This window comes from Notothenia coriiceps, unplaced genomic scaffold (genome assembly GCF_000735185.1).
Source record: "Notothenia coriiceps isolate Sejong01 unplaced genomic scaffold, NC01 NC01_scaffold00022123, whole genome shotgun sequence".
NCBI classification, from domain to species: domain Eukaryota; kingdom Metazoa; phylum Chordata; class Actinopteri; order Perciformes; family Nototheniidae; genus Notothenia; species Notothenia coriiceps.
Genome location: NW_011354824.1, coordinates 116849 through 133468, shown reverse-complemented (window position 1 = coordinate 133468; position 16620 = coordinate 116849). Strand labels below are relative to the sequence as shown.

At 38.0% G+C, this 16620-nt stretch overlaps 2 protein-coding genes across 2 annotated transcripts; both read right to left on the bottom strand.

The window, feature by feature from the left end:
• Window positions 1-6126: 6126 nt before the first annotated feature.
• Window positions 6127-10052, bottom strand: spata4 (spermatogenesis associated 4). Its single transcript, XM_010780699.1, has 6 exons — window positions 9816-10052; window positions 8427-8556; window positions 8005-8123; window positions 7426-7646; window positions 7234-7338; window positions 6127-7071 (listed from the first exon to the last, which is right to left on the bottom strand). The coding sequence occupies exons 1-6, from the start codon at window positions 9938-9940 to the stop codon at window positions 6977-6979; spliced, it is 795 nt and encodes a 264-aa protein (XP_010779001.1). The 5' UTR covers window positions 9941-10052; the 3' UTR covers window positions 6127-6976.
• Window positions 10053-11064: 1012 nt separating this feature from the next.
• On the bottom strand, window positions 11065-15093 carry asb5a (ankyrin repeat and SOCS box containing 5a; the record flags this gene model as incomplete). Its single annotated transcript, XM_010780710.1, has 6 exons — window positions 11065-11654; window positions 12115-12306; window positions 12965-13099; window positions 13471-13621; window positions 13863-13970; window positions 14998-15093. Coding segments are annotated over 6 exons (810 nt in total), but the record flags the coding sequence as incomplete, so codon positions are not given.
• Window positions 15094-16620: the final 1527 nt, after the last annotated feature.

Here is a 16620-nt window from a genome sequence, read left to right as displayed (position 1 = left end):
GTGACTGCCTGAAATTCTGTCCTAAAAAGGTAATAGATATGGTGGCAATCCATTTTTTTTTTAACATTAGTTATCTTTTCCCTCTGCCTCAGCATCAATATTTCCACCCTGATTAAAATAAACAACTTAATTTTGTCCTTTATGGTAACTATGCAGATTTAAAAAAAATGAATATAATTATTTATTGATGCTAAAATGTAATGCCTTATTAATGATTCATTGCTTAATGCAACATCTTTAATTAATAGTTAAATTAGCCTTCTGTTGCATATTGTCCGACCAAATGGCACAACCTCCTGTGTCCACTAAGTACATTACCTGATTAGTCTAATTTAGCAATTTAGCTTTCATTAGCATGCTATCTGCGTAGCTCAACGTATCACCATTTCTGTTTGTTGGTGGCTGTTTTTTCGAATGGGCGGTTAGTTGGTTGGCCCACCATTTCGATCCAGATCAAGCTTAGCATCCCGGCTAATTGCATATATAGGAAAATTAGCCAAAAGTTGGAAAAAAAAGTATTTTACTGTTTTGTATAGGTTAAGAATATGACAAATGGACTACTGACGGAGCAACATATTTGACTATGTTGTGCTTGTCATTATCAAATTAAGCTTTCGTAGTATAGATTAACAGTGGTTTGCGTTTATCAGCCAACACCAGTTACCAGATACACTTCTAACCTTGTATCTCTTACATTTAGTATGTATTAGTTCATACATTTTGGTTTCCTGATCAACAAATGAAACCACAGGTACAATGCAACATTTTGAATGAACTCCAAATGTAGTCGTCGTTAATCCATACACTTTGGAGTATAAAGGAAAAGGTAAATATTGTATAAACAGTTCTATACATTTACTGTTTTGAGTTGGTCATTCTACGACAAAGTATAGTTGGGAATAACCAACTAGATCACCAAATATGATATACTATAATGTCGTTGTTGTGAGTGTTATAAGAAAATAGGGCTGTTTTTCAGACCTTTTCTTTTGAAGCAAAATATATTTTACCCTCATTTGATGTACCGGTAGTTGTTATACTTTTACGTAACCTTCTGTTGCCATTGCCCTTTCTATTGTGAGTCTAATAGTAGCAGCTTTGCTCTTAGTGAGGGAGAGTGGTGCAGTTTGCTTGCGTATACAGCACATTGTGGTCTCTTGCTTTCACTGTACTGAGTGATGCAAGCCTTTCTGTTCATCTGCCTAACGTGATACAGTCAGGTGGCTGGATTGTGTTGGGTTTACGGAGGCAGATGTTTATTTTCCCATGACAGTTAATTAAGAAATTGAAACTTAATTACAAACCTTCTGTTTTCTCTTGGTACTGTTTTTCAATTTGGATTCAATCTTATTTTACACCAAAAATGTGGCCTTACATCTTTAAAACTGCTCTTTAAAAATGTTTGTAATGCATATGATACAAAAACGAACGACTGTTATGAACAGGAGTCAGTGAAGTCTGAATTGAGTTTCAACCTAATAAATAATCTTTTAATATGTATTTGAATGGTATTGTTTCATTTCATTTCATTTCAAACCTTTATTTAGACAGATTGGTCCCTTGAGATCATCGATCTCATTTACAATTTAGTTCCAAATGAAAAATAAAAACAACATACAAACAAACAACAGAGGATATCATATTTACATATTCAACATTTTACATGTGGCACATACATAAAAAAAAAAAAAACTCATTTGCAGTTAATTATCTTTACTCTCCTGAGATTTGGAAAATGAACAACAACAGAGGCCAGCATCTTGTTGGTGACTTCTGCTTTGCAACCTAATTGAAATTATGTAAATAAAAAGCGCGGTTTATTAGCGGATACTGAATAAATACATATAAAAATAAGAATCTGACATGCACATGACTTTTCACACATTTCCTTGCGGCATGCAGACACACAAAGTGCCCCACCCTTGGCCTGGATAACATGGCCACACTAGCTTAGCATGGCTTTGTTAATAGGGGTGGGAGCTTTGCTGTGGGGGAATGGGGGAGGGCTTTTTTTCTGGGGGAATCCTTGGCTTACAAAGACTCACAATACCCCCTCCCCGGATAGTCGTGTTCACGTCTGTGCTTCCAACAAGGCGTTGACCCCCCTCCCCCTGCTGCCTCCCCACAAGAGCTTCTTTCCCACTGTGGGCACCGTGATGCCGATAGGAAAAATCAGCAGATGGTGAAACACTTTCTTAGGGCATATAAGGCGAGCCGCTCTCTAACATCAGTTGCCTGGCATTTCTTATTTTCATCACACATCCTATCTGTGTTTTGTCCATAAAGTGTGTGTTTTCACCTTAAATGAATATGTTGACATGTTTTTTGTGTATGTGCTGATAGAAATCCTACAGTCACTGCCTGTGCTCATGACCAACAGAAGGAGCCAAAGAAGCTCACAGTAAGCTTATTAATGTCTCCTGGTCGCTCTCCAGTATGGGCTTGCTAGTTGCCATAGCAACCAGGACCTAGATATTGTTCAGTAGAAAAAGGCGTGTGGATGTAAAATAAATATAAACATCACCCTGTAACCCCGGCCTGTGCTTTTCATGTAAAGCAGCCCATCTCACTTATCATTATGCGTGTTTACAGAACGTTATTGTGCATTTAAGACAAACGTGGCAGCCTAATCTGTAGCACATTAGTCATTTTCACATTTATACTGTATCACTTGCTGCTGACCTCCTGATCTTCATTTTCAGTATAAACCACATTTAGAACAAAGTGAAGCTCCACGTTGAAAATCCAAATTCCGATGCTCATCTCCCAGCGCCTGCAGAAATCAACAGGCAACAGCGCTCTTCGTCTTAAGTGCTGATGTGTGTTCACGCCCAGTCAGGCTGAGGGAAAATCTAAAGACACTGAAAGATTAAGGAGGTCAGGTTTTACAACTCCACTGAGGGGAGACAGGGAAGAGGCTTCAACAGCCATTGACTACCATGGAAAAAGAGATAGGCGGCTTTCAAGGAGACCACCAGATATATTATAATCTGGTGGATTTGCTCAATTGTCAGATATCCAGTTTTACTGTAACACAATGTTTGATAGATGGATTTCTGTTTTGAAGGTGTTATCAATATTTGATTTACACTGTTGTGCTTGTTTGATGTTGCAGTTGACCCAAACGATGCTCTTCTCCACAACAACTTATGAATCAAATTCTGTTGCATGGCTATGACAGCAATACATCTCCAGGTCATCTGCAGCTAATAGTGTTTTGAGGCTGTGGAGATCTTATGTACAGCATTGTCCTCTCTTTTCTATTGAAAGCAGGCTTTTAGACCAGAAGAGAAGACGGACAGGCAGTCAGCCAGAAACACTTATCATCCTGTCATCCTTTTTTCACAGCTCAATTGTACTGTACACTGAGCATGCACCAGTGCTCGGAGATTTTGGGGCCAACAGAGTGATCTCCATCTCAAAGTGAATCCGAGGCTTTGGCACCAGAAAATAACCGAGTTATGTTCTCCACTGAATATGCAAAAATAGGCACACCATGGAGAAGTTTCAAGCGTTTGTTTGCAGGATTTTATTCAGAAATGCATTGGTTAGAATCTAGAGACCTACAGAAGTTCATAGTCTTATTCAGATTCATGGTGAGTCGTCGGTTTATACATTATTAATTTATAATGACAAATATATATGCTGTGTTTAATGCAGCACCAGCAGTAACCATGAAGCACATTAGTGAGATGGTTTAATATACAGTAACAACATCAGACAACTCTGTTAATGCAGATTGATTCAGTGCACAGTCACAGCACAATAAGGACGATATATCAGGAAAGAAAATGTGCAGTTGTTGTGTTAGTTAGATACACAGTGTGCGTTTGTAATCCCCATTCCTACATTGGTTTGCTTTTTGAGGTAACGAAACATTACATTTGAATTATTAGCTTCAACGTAAAGGTTAACTTGATTGTGCTTCATGAGAAATCCTACACTGTGCATTGTGTTGTAAGAAACTGTGGAAGGAAAACAAATCATCACCAGACCATGAGGAACACTACTCTCTTGTGACAGCCTCACACTGTTTGAATAATTAAAAACCTCAACATGTGTCCGTCAAGACATGTGCATATGCAGTTATTGGTGTACAGAAGGCACAGATAAAGTGATGCCACTAAACCCGGAGGTGGTCCAATTAAAGGGAGGAACATATGGTGCCATTAGCGCTGGTGATCTGCCTGTCAAGTCATCCAACAAACCCAGGATCCATGATCAAATTGGCCCATATTTTCCCAGTGAATGTCCTGATTTTAAAACTTTAATTAGGTAATTGTAAACATCTTAATATACCTAAAGTAACCAAAATATAGGTACTCATTGAGAGTGTTAAATGTAATGTTCATATGTTTATAATATTGAGTTATAAGGATTGATGCATGCATGTGTTAATCACTTTAAGGTTGCAGCTGGTAAGGCTAATTGTAATCATAATTATTCTGCTGGGTAGCCTAATCAAATAAAATGTATCTTTATTTAATTGTTGATATTTTTATGATAATAATCTATAACTACAAAGTGACTCTATCGTAAGTTGTCAAATGAATAAAGCATTAAGTTACAAAAAAATGACCTTACACATTTAAATAAAGGTTACATTGATAACATTTGCATATATTACAATTATAGAAGAAGAAAAAAACACATCGCTTTTAGAAATGTTTCGAATAAAAGTATGGCCCTTTCTTAAATACAAATATTAAGATTGTGAATAAATGATTTCAAAAACGTTAACAGGTATGAAATGGATGATATGTTTAAATGTGAATGCAATGGACAGGGCAGGGGAGTGCGCCATCTAGAGGCTGAATGCCATCAGTTATCAATTGCACCTTCTAAGTACAGTGCTTGAGTAAGTGCATTTAGCTACTTTCCACCAGTGGGATTGTGATATGTTAAAACTTAAGGAGAATATCTAAAATGGATTATCGTATTCCTTGGGCCCGCAAGACATTGCCTCAAAATGAAATATGGACATAATAAAAACGGAGTAAACATTCCTCTTTTGTGTGAGTGATACATTGCCACCATCTTCTCCTGTGCTCTACCCTTATTAACCCAGGCATCACATTTTACCACAATTAGCTTCCTTTGTGTCACCACGGGCCTTTTAATGACATATTCACAGGCAAAACATGTTTAGCCTTTAGCCATCCACACCTTCGAAAGGTCTCTGTTTCATCAACCAATACTCCGGATAAAGACACTACAGTCCATATATGTGTCGACATCTATTCAACAAAGGGCTAGAAAATAAGGAATATTAATAATTAAATGAGAAACAAGATAGAAAAAAGTGTTGCTGCAATAGCAGAAGCATTATGTGCACATCTCATTACCTGTTTTTGTCAATGTCAATACAGCACAGCAGTGGATGTAAGTTCTGCTCGTAACTCAATGCTGCCACCTACTGGAAGAAACTGACATAGGCCAAACCTGGTTGAGTCATTGATATTACATTAACAGGGGTGCACATAACTTTTTTAGTGAGTTACTCAGAGGAGTACCTGGAGACAGCGTTAAGTACTCACCCCACATGAAGTGTGTTGTTAATAAGTGCAATCTTCCTCACCTAGTGTCTCCTTCACTATCGTCTATTTCCACTTATTGCGTGGTAGATGATGAAGATGATGAATATTTATCCAAAACTTGTTGCCAAAAATGTGAAGTCCTTGCATTTCCTGAGGCCAAGTTGAAGGATTAAGTACTAAGAAACGATCACATGACTTGAAGTCATATCAGATTTCAGATGTGGGAAGTAACTAAGTACACTTATTCAAGTACTGTACTTAGGTACAATTTTGAGATACTTGTACTTTACTTGAGTATTTCCATTTTATGCTACTGTGTACTTCTACTCCAATAAATGTATTTAATATCTTTAGTTACTTTACAAATTTGTATTAATGATGGTAAATATAATCAAGTGTTAAATCAGACTTTAGTTCCACTCGAGTAAATCCACAAGCTACCCTGCAGTATACAAAGTCATTCAAACTAGCTGCACCTTTACCAGCTTTGAGAACACTTTCATGATCAATCATTATAAAACATAATATATTATTCTGAAATGAACCAATCTGCAAAATATATTTTGATAATACTTTTCTACTTTTACTTGAGTCACTTTTTGAATGCAGGACTTTTACTGTAACAGAGTATTCCTACACAAGATCTGAGTACTTATTCCACCTCTGTCTGATTTCAAACTCTTCCATTAACACCCTGAGTAAGTTAGCAGCTGCGTTTTGCTCCACCTTGTTGTAAATCAAACTGCAGCAGCTTGACCACAGAACGTGAACGTTGTGATCAGCTGAGTTTGCCTAGTTCTCCAGTGTGTGCGCAGGGCACAGAATGTGCACAGGGGAGTCTCCCACTGCAGCCAGTTGGCGGAGTTTTGGTACAATTCTGTTGTTCATACCAACGTTAACCCTGTCTGTGCACACGGCACCAACTCTGTCGTCCAGTGATCTAAGCCTCTGCCTCCTGTAAAGCTTCACAGGTCCGTCGGTTATGGCCTGCGCGGCTCGGCCAGCACCTAGTTCAATCAGTCCAAGAAAGTCTGACTATTTTTTGCAGGGAGCAAAATGCCAAAGTGCTTAATGTCTTTTGTTTTTTTGGACATGTCTAGTAGTTTACTCCATTGAGTGTTGACAAGAAACACGTGTAGACGAAATATGTGTTTTGTTTTGATGACCTATCAGGTACGCAAAGGCGCGTAGTGACACAAGTGAGGTTACGCATTTCAGATTTTTGCCGCGCATGCGTACCTGCATACCAGTTATGTGCTCCCCTGTACATAAACCATGACAGACAGTGACGTCCTCTGTCTTTTGCAACAAATTACAGTCCAGTAATTTGTGAGGTATAACAATCAAAACAGGCTAAACTTTTGAAAAAACACATCCATATACTAAATGACACACACAAAATAGTAAAATCATTTAGCAATGTTCTCCATCTAGTTCCTTTAATTGTTAATTAGGGAATGTCTGACAGGCTGGTGCACCTTTATCTCCTTAAAGGAAACAGCAGCTCCTCTGCATGTTGATGAGGAGCACAACTCTAAAAAAAGACATTGGAAAATAGACAGATTAGATATTTCGCTGTCTCAGCAAAAACGTTCATGATTTACCAAAAACATAACTGCATTCAGCAGCATTTATTTGAATAATCAATATTTTCTGCTGACTAATGTTGAGAGAGAATATTAAACTTAACACTTGCTTGATGTAGTGCCTCCAGATTTGGCAAAGCACTCATCTCTGCGGCCTGATGGCACAAGATTTCTGGATGCCAGCCGATCCAGATTAGCTCTCCCTTTAAATCGTCCTATCCCCAAACCAAAGACAGATATTGCATAAAAGTTATAATATTATGTTTGCCCCCACAGAAAAACCCAATATCTGGGTGGCTCACCAGGGTTGTTAACCCTCTCTGCAGCCTTGTGCTCCAGGTGCCTCTGCAGGATGGCTTCTGTCTTCCTCTGGTTGGTGCTGATGTCGGGCTCGGCCATGATCTCCGTTATCCTCAGGTTGTTCTTGATTGCTCTGGAGGCTGTGGAGCGGGCCACTGCGGGCAGAAGCTCCTGGTACTCCTCATCAGTGAAGTCTGACTGTGGACCCTGCACACCTCTGATACTGAGAAGGGAGACTTAAGGATTAGCATACCTACCAGGTGGAAACCTTAGGACTTTAGAAAGAGAAGCCAAAGCACCTTCATACTTTTTTTTGTACCCATATGATGGCAAAAAATTCAGATTGTACGGTGTTGATTATAAAAAGGAACCTACTTCTGAATTGATTTACCAGTAAAAAAAAACGTGGAAAAAACATCAAGACTGGGAAGCTTTGAGCTTCATCACCTTATCAACAACTTTCTCATGTACCAATATGAAATACTGCTGTCTGTCTGGTTACAAAATAAGTAGCTGAGGATTTTTTTTTAATATGCCTCAAACTGTGTTCATTTCCTGCCCCACTCCCAATCAACACTTACCTCTGATTAGTTAGAAGAGTGTAGACCTCCTGCACCAACAGCTCAGCTGCTCCTGGTTTGCAGTGGATGCTTCTATCAATGAGGTCTTTCATCAAGTGCAGATTCTGCTTCTGTAAAGACTAAAATATAAACTATTGGTAATTATCTGATTACGATCCCTCATGAAGGACATTATCATAATGGGTCTTCAGTGTAGATTACTTTCAATTAATTGATATTCAAGGTTTTCTCTTGTTGTGTCCTTGGTTGCGCTACATCACAACATGTGGGTTGGACACATTAAAGTAGTTTCATTTTTAATGATAATTCAGTAGTCTACTCAAGGGAAAAATAAACCACATTTAGATCACATTCCAACTCGACAGAACAAAGATAAATCTTATTCCAGCTCATTATATTTGTAGATGTTCTCCTCCTCTTACCCTCTCTATCTGTCTCCAGTTCCTCTGTTTGGAAGCCAGTGATGTTCCGTTGTCATATGCATGCGCTGGAAATTCTTGGGGGTAATAACGAGACAATATCTCTGCCACAAGGAAACCGTTAGAAAAGTCTCTGGAAATAAAAAGCGCAGACAACAAACTGAGTTTATTCTACCATTAAAGTCCACTGTGATGCTGTCCGGACACCGTTGGAAAGCACTGATGTTTTCTCTCTGATCTGTTGTGTGATCCTTGATTTTTCTATTCATATGTAGTCTTACATTATGAATTCTGTCTCATATGTCTTCCTCCTTTTCATGATTTTGTGGTGCAAGAGGACACTCCAAAGAGATATTTCATCTCAGTGAGGCCCTTTCATGATAAAATAATGCAAATTATTCGTTAACGTTACATAGCAGAGTCACTCAATCACAATGACTAGAACAACTGTCAAACACTTGAAAAAAACCAAGCTATCCAGAGTTGTTAGTTGTGTAGCATAAGCTAATGCTCACTAACGCCACGGATTGATTTGGTTATTTTTCAGGTCACAAGACAGCAAGAAGCACTCATTTTGAATGCAGGAGTAAAAATCCTGCCTTCAAAATGTTACTTAAGTAAAACAACACAAATAATTAACATCAAAATATACTTAAAGTATCAAAAATAAAAGTACTCATTATGCAAATTGACCCATTTCAGAATAATATATTTTTATGTTTTGACTATTGAGCCATTAATATGTGAATCTAATTTGGTAAAAGTGCAGCTAGTTTGAATGACTTTGTGTACTGCAGTGCAGGGTAGCTAGTGAATGTTACTCTGGGTGTAACTAAAGTCTTATTTAAGTGTTGTTTATATTTCACATGATTAATCCAATGGTGCAAAGTAACTAAATATATTAAATAAATGTAGTGGAGTAAAAGTACACTATTTACCTCTGAATTGGAGTGGAGTAGGAGAAGAAGTAGCCTACGAAATAGCAAAATATTGAAATACTCAAGTAAAGTACCTCAAAATTGTACTTAGGTATTTCAACACTAAATCGGCGTTACTTTTGGTTGTATTTCAAGCCTTTAGCCCGCTAACCTATCTTTTAAATGCAATGACTAATCAACATTTGCTTCACAATTTAATAACAAGCTAACTTCAACTACCTAAATTAAATGGTAAATTAGCTAGCAGCTAGGTTAGCTGAATCCCATTGAAACAACGGTCAACGCTAACCTGTAGTTAACTTATTTTACTTATGTTACTGAGGACTTTCCAACTACATGTGTCCAACTTAAAAAGTATATACATTGACCTGGATTTGGTTTTCATTATTGCGCACTGCTAAGTGTTTGGGTTAGCTAAGTTAAAGTTTAATTACATGTCATTTTTCAACGTTACCTGCGCACATTCTTCAGATAAACTGACAGCTCGAGGCTCTGCAGCCACTTCAACACTTCTCTTGGCATCCCTGCCTTCCTGTGAGACTGTGGGTAAAACATGATGCTCCAAGCCCGATCAAACATAGAAGTAAACAGTTTTTTTACTGCTAACTCTGTAAATTACTCCATGAAAGTGGAGGTCCGCTACAGCTTGACGCCCTGATCGTTCTTTGTTTGTATAACCATGGCAACAACACGACGACACTGTTTACGGCCCTTCAGAGGGTGTTACATGTATACAGGTTTTAAATTAATTCCAATCTAATAATTGTAATCATTTAAATGGATTAGAAAAATAAGACCTTGATATAATACTGAATTGCATTAATACTAGTATATGATTAATACTAGTGATGGAAAGTAACCAAGTACTGTAGCCTAATTGAGTACTTTTTTAGGTATTTTCTAACAATTTGGAAAATAATATTGTACTTTTGACTGAATACATTTGTTTGACAAGATGAGCTAATAGTTACTTTGCAGGTTCATATTTTTATTTAAAAAATGTAATTGACTGATCAATTAAAATGTACTATAAAAAGTCATTAAATAAATCTACAACTTTTCCAGCTGCAAAATAAAAATAGTTTTTCATGAATTTGATAAAAAATAGCAATTCTACATAGTGTCTTTTGTTTTTATTTTGTAAAGCACTTTGAATCGCCACATGCTGAAAAGTGCTATATAAATAAAATTGCCTTGCCTTGCCTTGAGTTGGCCTACCTTTTAGTTTAGTTACTTTGAGTATAGTTTGATGCTATTACTTTTCTACTTTTACTTAAGTAACATTTTAGATGCCTTAAGATGTCTTTCACTTGAGTATTTCTACACTGTGGTATCATTACTTTTACTTTAAGTAAAATATCTGGGTACTTCTTCCACCACAGATTAATACACCTCACCTTACAACCTCAAAATGGAAACTATTTCAAAATGGGAGACTCTGAGGCTGAATATTATGAAAAGTATTTTCATGCTGCTCCTTTATTCAGCTTTATTTAACTGTGGCACTAGCTATTGTTGCAATAGACATTTTTGCTGATCCACTCCCTCATTTTCCATTTGGGACTTAACAAAAAGTCAGCCGCCTCCAGTTGTCAGTAGTCAGTAATCCAGGCTTAGACATGTCAACTATTTTTGTTTTCAAAATGTTTGCATTATTAATTCTCCCACACTGCCCCTGTAAGTCAAACCGCATTAACAACACAGACTAAAATACATAATTTATTTAGGAATGCACCAGGTTTCAGAAATCTGAATCTGTAATCTTCTAGTAGTGTGCAATGCATTATATCTCAAATGCCTAACTATGAATACTCACTCACATACATTATGTCTTTATCCGACATCATATTCATGTAAAGTTTCAAAAGTGCATCACTCCCTGGTAGCTATTGCAACTATTAGGGCATCTTCACGGCAGACCTACATGTGAGATAATACCTTTTAACCATAATGTATCCAGGGAAGGTTAAGCCACGGACTCTTTTAACCCCCTGCTTTACATTGATCCAGTTCCACAAGCACATATGCAGGCTAGCTCGACACAGCGTGGTACTGCCAGATACTCAGTGACCAATTAACTGCTAGCTAAAATTAAAGGTATAGGGAGAGTTCATATGCACTCAATGACAAAGGCTCTTTTCAGCAAGTCCCATTTTGACTGCCTGTCATTTGTACTGCAGGTAGTTCCTGAGTCTATAAGGCAGGGGAAGGTTGGAGAGAAGATGGAGTCTGTCACAACCCACGCAGTCCCTGATGCACAGACGACACATCTGGCCCAGCAGTCGAGGCGTAGCTATTCAAAAGGAGACAATGAAGCCTTTATATTAGATTGTCCTAACAATTTCAAAAGAATCCTGAAAGAAAATAATCGACCCTATTATGCTATTCTGGGTTTTCCCTTTCCTGTAGTGTGTTATATAGGTTTGTGTGCATGTAAATGGTTTGCAAAGCCTGACATCCCTAAGATCACACCAGAGGGAGTTTCTCTCCCTCTAAAGTACTTTTTGAACGTTTTACAATTGTCACAGTAGAAGCCGGAATACAAATACAATCCTGACAATGAACACAATATGGCCCTTTTAAGTTGGCATTTCAGCATTGTAATGCGTCGAGCTGAGATAAAAAAAATAAAAATAAATGACAACTTTTATATCATTTGATGTAGTTGTTTAAACACAAACGTAAATACAACAAATAGGCAAACTATACGTTAACATAGGTGTGTAGTTGTATACAAAAAAGAGTGATTGTACCTTCGTATATCAGTAGGAATCCCTCTGTTAGACTGCTGGGTGGAGCCACGTCTACTGGCCTCTGACAATCTGAGTTCCTGGCATTAACGTCTGCACCAAACTCCAGCAGCAGCTTCACCACAGCTGTGCAGTCTTTTTCTGCAGCTGCATGTAAGGGGGAATCCAGGTATTTGCCTTTCTGTACACTTGCACCTGTGTGTAAGACAACTTGATTATCCATGCTAGACACATTTGAGATGGAAAAGCTTCAACGTCAAACACGCCCGCTGTTTCAAAATCAAAATATGTTGTTCATTGTAACCCAGAAATACTTTTGTGACTATTTTCTTATTTAACATGTAATATAACTGCTTTCCCCTGTTGCCCTCTATCTATCAATTCCAACATGTCCCAGAACATTACTTTCAAACAGCCCTGTGAGAATGTATGTGCCTTTTTCTTTTATTCAGTCAAAGGTAGCCATCAGTATTGGCAGGCAAATACATTGAAAATGTGATCAGTCAGCTGTAGGCTGCATGTGACTGAAATGCCTTCTCCCTATTCATATTGCAACGTATAATATGTTCCTATTAGTGAAAAATATAAATACAAATTAGTGTATAATCTCTCAAAACTAATTTTTTTATATTCAAATAAAACATTTCCCGCTGGTGCCTTGATGATTTCCATAACTGACAACCAAAAAGCTGTTTTTGAGTTTTCATGGTCTAAATGCTTTTATAGAGGTTTTTAAAATCCAGTGCACATGCATGTGTTTATTTCCTTTTTGAGCAGGATAAATGAGCTTGTGTGAGAATGTTCATACAGGACATCTGCATATGCAAAGATCCACAGAGAGCTGCGAGCTGACCTTCCCTCAGGAGTTTCCTGGCACACTCCAGCTCTTGGCAGACGCAGGCCGTATAGAGCGCTGTGCCCAGGTGAGGAATGTGCATGTCCACATCTGCCCCCCAAGTCACCAGAGCCTCAACACAGCCGTAATGCCCTGGAAGTAATGGAGCATGAGGACAGTAATCAGTAAGTGACAATGCAAGATCATTCTAGCTGTCTGCTCGGGTCATGTTGGGATTTATTCTAAAGCTTTTTTTCACAGTGCAGGTTGTTACAAAGTGCTTTCGAGCACAGCAAAGGACACAAAGCAGGTTGAAAGTCAGGATAAGCTGTGATGAGTAGAAATTCATCGTATTTTGGTACGACAGATAAATCCAATATTAGTTAATTGCGTAAATGTATTGCCTTAAACCTGAACTTCTGACAGCAGAACAACTGTTTAGATATGCACTATATTTAAAAAGTCAATAAAAAACGACCTGATATACTGTATTAGTTAATGCATTCTGTCGTAATACAACAAACCTTTGCTTGTAGCCTCGTGGATTGGCGATGGATTGTATATAAGGCTCTGGGGTTTTGCTCCATTTTGCAGAAGAATTTCAGTGCATGCCACACTGCCCACTGAACAGGCATTGAACAGCGGTGTGACTCCATCAATTGTAGAAGCATTGACCTGTAAACACATGTTTTTAAATGGTTATATTTAGACCTTGTTTAACCTCGCCAGTTGACTAATAGCAACAGCCTGGGGGAAGAGTTGAAGGAGAACAACAACTTAATAGCTCTACCGGGACTGTAGAAGAAGAGCAGCGTTGCTCATTTGTTGGGCCTACTTCTCCTCAGATTTTCTCAGCCATAGAAATGACATTTGACCTGTGAAGCATAGCTACATTAAAGGACAGTGCGTGACTTACATTTGCCCCTGCTTCAACGAGAGCTCTTGCACAAGCGCCATGGTCTCCAACACAGGCCTCATGAAGGGGTGTCACATGGTCTATAGTCAGAGCATTCACATTGTGACCCTGGAAACAGAAATGGATTGTCACATGGAGCATTAAGCAATACTTGACCTTTGTTAACCTCTATTGGTGAACACCAGGAATTACAAGAACATCAATAAAGCTTATCTTCTTTTCTCAATGCAGACCCATCCTCCTCAGTTATGGCTGACAGTAATTGACAAACTATGCTGTACAGTCACATTCGAACAATAGAGTTTAATACGCTTGCTAATTAAGGTCGGAGCCAATAGAAGGGCTAAATAAATTACCATGCAGAATACTGTAATGATATCAATGTTTTGTCATGGGCTTGTCTGAGTTAAGACCAAGGCTTTGTTGGCTTTGTAGCTGAAATGGCTCACTACTCAGTCTGTGAGTGGAAAAGGACATTCTCCACGTCTCCCATGTATCTGTTATTCCATTAGCAAGTGATGCTACTGTATTGTTATGTAAAACTGTTATTATGGTAGTTATGTGATGTATTAACTATAAAAACATGTTTTAACTATGTATGTTCTAAGATTGGAAAGTCGTGGTAATTGAATGCTTACACCAGCTTTTCACCTAATACAAGATTTAGTATTTATGGACAGATGTTGACTGTCTACATACCAAGTTTTGCAGAGACTTGCCTATTATAACTAACAACCTGAGCAACCAATATTGCCACTTAATATCAATCTAGTGTGATCATACAAAATCATGTAGATATGGTTCTACAATGTTGTTCCACTTAAAAGAGAGATGTATTCTCAGCCGTAACTTGATTAGGAATGCCAACATTTTGCAATGAGAACAAAAAGAGTTGGACATATTTCATAGATAAATCTGTGTTTTTCAGGTTCCAATTACATAATTACATGTATCCCTGATAACCCTAGATCCTCCTTACTTTCATCCAAACTCCTTTTTTCTTCAACATCTAAAATAGGAGTCTACAAAGGCACTGATTCACATTTAATTGCACTAGGGACAGTTACAACACACCCCCACATGTACAGGGGGGGGGGGAACACATAACTCTCCCAGGGGACTTTGTTCCGTTCACCTGTAAAATGAGATTCCTCAGAGCCAGGAGGCGGCCCTGACTCGCAGCATCGTGGAGGGGGGAGCGGTCCACCCAGGATACTGCAGCGAGAATAACAATTCAGTGCTGTACATTTACGTGCATTATTGTTGATTCATTTATCCAGAGCAATTTACAATAATTGCAGCAGAACAAAAATATAATTATAGGTTAGAAACAGCACAAGTACATATTAGTCAGAAGCTCTTAATTGCACTGCACACACACATATTCTTTGCTTCCCTGGTGTGATAATGAAAGCGAGAAATGGTACATACAGTATGTTATAGTTTGGCGCTTGCAGATTTGGTTATGCTTTGTTATGTTAAATGAATATAATAGATATACAAAATGTACATAATGTGCCAGTGCAAACTATTTGTATTTAATGTCCACATCTTACTTTACTTACCCTGATATTTCTGTCTTATTGAATCAGTTTTTTTCAAAATAAATTATAATATTATAAACGTTATTTTAATGAAATTAGAGCTGCGTAATGAAATCCCAACCCCAAATCTAAATGTATTAATTCTCCATTATCTTTATATGTTAATGAGCGTCATATTGTACCCTTCATTTCCAAGGAGTTAATGCAAGGGGCAGCATGAATTATGTGACTGATGAGGCTTTCATATTCCTAATGCAGTAAACTCAGCACATTAACACTCCAATCACACAAGACATTAATATAAACATGAGAAATTGGCGGTGGCCATTTGGTGTAATTTGTGCACACAAAAATCTCATTAGCCCACTTGAGCCTTTGTCCAGAATAACAGCCGATGCTTTCTCCACATTACCGACCTTCCTCAATTGTAATAATGTATAGATAATGATCGGCTTAATGTTCTCTAATAAACTCAAGCTCTTTTATTCATGAGGCCTGTTTTCCTTGAGTGACATTAATTTGAAATATCAGTATAAGAGACCCAGCTAAAGACATCAAACAGATTTCTTATAATAAGGAAGACCATATCTACAGAACCGTGACTAACACCCTAAGCTAAGCTAATTAGTATTCCATGGAGTAGGTCCACTTTAAATTAAACATCGTCTTGTGTGATAGATAAAGATTATGTTGTCGTTGTGTCCTTCTCCCTTCAAAATGTGCCTTGGAAGTGTCTGTCTCTGAGAGTGTGGAGTGTTGTTTTGGTTGCTGTCTGAGTCGAAAGGGTTGCACTGCATAGCTGGGAATGGAAACTAGGGCAGGATGGGGGTGGGGGGGGTATCATGACTATGTTCTATTAATACATTAGGGAAAAAGTGCTGCCAGCCAACAGTGTCTCCGTTTAATATTGAATGTACTGCTCAGGATTCATAAGTAGCTATTAAGCTGATGAAAGAAAAGTAGGCTTTCGTTCATATCTACAGTTTGTATTAATTTGAATGTAACTAATGGCTCTTATACTCATTGGATTAGCAATGCAGCCTTCATATCTCATTTGAAAACATGGAAACTGTGTGTGTGTGTGTGTGTGTGTGTGTGTGTGTGTGTGTGTGTGTGTGTGTGTGTGTGTGTGTGTGTGTGTGTGTGTGTGTGTGTCTCTGTCTTTTCTTATGCCAAAATAAATACAATCATCTTTTTCCCTTCAAGTGTCACTT